General features: G+C 40.8%; 1 protein-coding gene across 4 annotated transcripts in view; it reads right to left on the bottom strand.

Annotated features, from left to right (window-relative positions):
* Positions 1–496: 496 nt before the first annotated feature.
* The window catches only part of IRF2 (interferon regulatory factor 2), a 133,414-nt gene continuing 130,632 nt past the window's right edge, over positions 497–3,278 (bottom strand). For all 4 annotated transcript variants that reach the window (XM_027837400.1, XM_027837399.1, XM_027837398.1 and 1 more), the window contains exon 9: positions 497–1,816. In XM_027837400.1, the coding sequence (XP_027693201.1) occupies positions 1,508–1,816 (309 nt within the window). In that variant the 3' untranslated portion in view covers positions 497–1,507. The remainder of the gene's footprint in view (positions 1,817–3,278) is intronic.

Below are 3,278 nucleotides of genomic sequence, written 5' to 3'. Positions count from 1 at the left end.
AGAGTCAGGAAATTCCTTCCATCAATTCAGATTGGCACCGTCTTTCAAATATATGGTCTACAACAGTTCTTAACCTGGGTTCCACAGACCAAGGGGGTCCATGGAAAGAATTCAGAATGTCCATGAACATGGACGGGAATGAAAAATTACATCTTTATTTTTAATTACCTCTATATGAAATTTAGCATTTCTTTCAGTTATGATTTTTAAAAAAAATATTCTGAGCAATCTGTAGATTTCATGAGACTGCTGAAGACATCAATAACACACACACACACACACACACACACACACACACACAAAGAAGCTCTGTCTTAGAGAGATGCCTAGAGCACTGAGAGGTTAAATGACCTGCCCAGAATCACATAGCAAGTATGTGTCAAAGGCAGGACTTGAACTCAGGTCTTCTTGGCTTTCTAGGATCTCTCTCTATGCACTGTGCCATGCTGCTCTGAAGCAGACTATAAACAAAACCAGGCAAGATGCTCATTAAAAATTTAACTTTATATCATATTTATTTATTATCAATCCACAGGATAATTTGATTGCTACACGAGCTCATAAAAGCTATTTCACCTTTACAAAATTAAAAAAAAAATGTGCCACAAGGATGTAATAATAATTGCTGATAAACAAGAAAATGAATTTTAAAATTATAAATTTGCTGTAGAAAAGATAAAAAACAATTATATTCACTTTAGAATTTTTACCTTGAATAAAATATTCCCCTGTATAAAAAATTAAAAAAGCTTGCTCTGGTTAGAATTAGAGTGTTTTGTTTTTCAAATCTGGGAATTTGCATAATATCCTCATGATAGGTTTATTATTGTACCGCGTGGCATTCAAGCATAGCAGATTAGAAACGTTTTTAAAAAGCAGTCTCAAAATGTGACATCTGTACAGAAGATCAATATTCTTTCCCCCTCATCCTTATGGACATGTAGAATGGATAGACTTTTGGGGAGAAGAGGACAGGGAAAAGAGGGGCTCTGAATGTGCCATTAATTTAGAGCAAGATAATGAAAAAGGCCTATTTGTAAGTGCTTTCATCAGATAAGGTGCAGAAAGCAGACTGCAATATTGCTAGTACTGCATTATATACATATTCACAAAAAAAAAATTTTTTAAATTCCAGCAAGTTCACATTTTCTCTTCCATTCCAAGGCTTTCCGTCTTGCCCTGGCCTTGACTATGAGAGACGCAGCCCCGAAGCGAGGGTACTGATGGTCCTAGGAAGTCCTGAGACTTGAACAAGCAGGCCCAAAGTTCTGTCCTGGGAGATCCAACAGGGTTTAGAAAGACTTACTGATAGGCTGCGGTCCTGAGTTTAAAAAAAAACTCCAGTACTGGAGTAGGACATAGCAATTAATGTTCTATTGTCAAGGTTTTCTCCCCCCTTCGATTTGTCTAAAGTAGGTGTTCAAAGAGAAAAATAAAATATAAACGAACAGACGAAAACAAAAACAAGGAAACCCCCAACAGCCGTGGCCAAAATTCAGTCAAAGGCTTAACAGCTCTTGACTCTTGACTGGGTGATATCTGACGTTTTCTTGATGACGCTGGCCCGGGTCTCCTGGTCGGGCCGACTGCTGGTGGGAGCCTGAGAGACTGAAGACGTTAGGGGGAGGTCAGCGAAGAGAGGCCAGGAGCTGTTGTAAGGCATAGGACAACTTTCCTCCTTGATGGTAACCTGGAGATCCGGCTTGTTGGAGGTCACAAAGGTCGCCATGCTGGGTAGAAGGTAACTATTTCTTGTTCCCATATTACTTAGGTACTGTTTGCCTTCAATGTTTCTTTTCAGCCAATGTTGCCGTCCCTTTCAAAGATAAGAACAATTTTAACAGCTTTTTTTTTCACTTCAGAGAGGTTTTTAAATTGCTTTGCTTTAAAATAAAACATTTAAAAAATACTTTTATTCCTCCGGAGAATAAATATGTTATCATCAAATGCATTTTTTTTTTAGAGTCACAGAGCTAAAAAGTACTTTTCACTAAACAATATGTGTATGTGGTTATTTGTAACTTAAGCAAGGATTTCCCCTCACTCAGTTCCCATTCTCTGACTATGAAAACAGAGATCCAGAGTGGGAAGGGGCCTCGGGGCATTCGGCACAACCCCTTCATTTATAGATGAGCAGATTGGGGCTTGGCACAGAGATGAACTGGTCTGCCGAAGGTCACACAGCTAGTAAGTGCCAGAGGCAGGATTGGAACCCAGGGCTTCTTAACCTGCTGTGTGTCTGTCTGGACCCCTTCTCTGAATGTTTTTAATTGCAACAAATAGCACACATGGGATTACAAAGGAAGTCAATTATGTTAAAATGCATATATGTATGTGTATGTATCTGTATATACTTAAATACACACAGATGCACATGTGTGTATATATATCTACATATATATGTATGTTATATAAATGCTCAAGGCCCCCAGATTAAGAATTCTTTCCTCTATACCACACTAACTCCTCAAAGACAAGACCATTATGTAAAGAAGGAAAAGTTGGTAGCAGATCAGTTTGGGGACCCCATCCTCCTATCTATCCCCAAATTAAGAATTATTAATTGGGTTTCATACTAGTATGCTATGCCTACTCTGACTCTTGCTATGAGCCAGAGGGTCAGTGAACCCCTGCTTTAGAGGAAATAAAATGAGGAACTTCTCAGCAGCCAGCCTTAATGTTCCTGTGGGCTTCCAAATTAGTTCAAGGGAATCATCAATGCCTTCCAAGCATGAAGCTGGGGTCCAGCCATGCAGCTTTGAGGAAAACATGGTGAGATTTTTAATCCCAGAATATTCAGTCAGAATTTATATGCATATCTTCACACTTTGTCCTTCAAATCCCTGTGCTTTCCTTGAAAAGTATATTCCCTCTTCTTTTTCCTTCTCTCTCTCTCTCCCCTTCTGCTCCTCTGTTTCTGTCTCTCTATCCTCTCTCTTCCCTCCCTTTTCCCTCTGTTCCCCCCTCTCTCCCTTTACTGTTTCTCTTTCCCTTCTTTCTCCCCCCCTTCCACATATTCCTCCCCACCCCCCTCCCTTCCCACTTTCTTGTTTCTCTTTCCCTCCTTCCCCCCCTCCTTCCCACCCCTTCTACATCTTTCTCCCCTCCCCCCTCCCCTCTCCACCCACTTTGCTGTTTCTCTTTTCCCCCTTTTCCCCCTCTCCTTCCCACCCCCTTCTACATCTTACTCCCCTCCCCCATCTCTCTCTCTCTCTCTCTCTCTCTCACACACACACACACACACACACACACACACACACACACACACACACACACAC

Source organism: Vombatus ursinus, unplaced genomic scaffold, assembly GCF_900497805.2.
Source record: "Vombatus ursinus unplaced genomic scaffold, bare-nosed wombat genome assembly UNPS02014821.1, whole genome shotgun sequence".
Taxonomy (NCBI): Eukaryota; Metazoa; Chordata; class Mammalia; order Diprotodontia; family Vombatidae; genus Vombatus; species Vombatus ursinus.
Note: the sequence above shows the minus strand (reverse complement) of the source record. Positions and strands in the feature narration are given on the sequence as shown.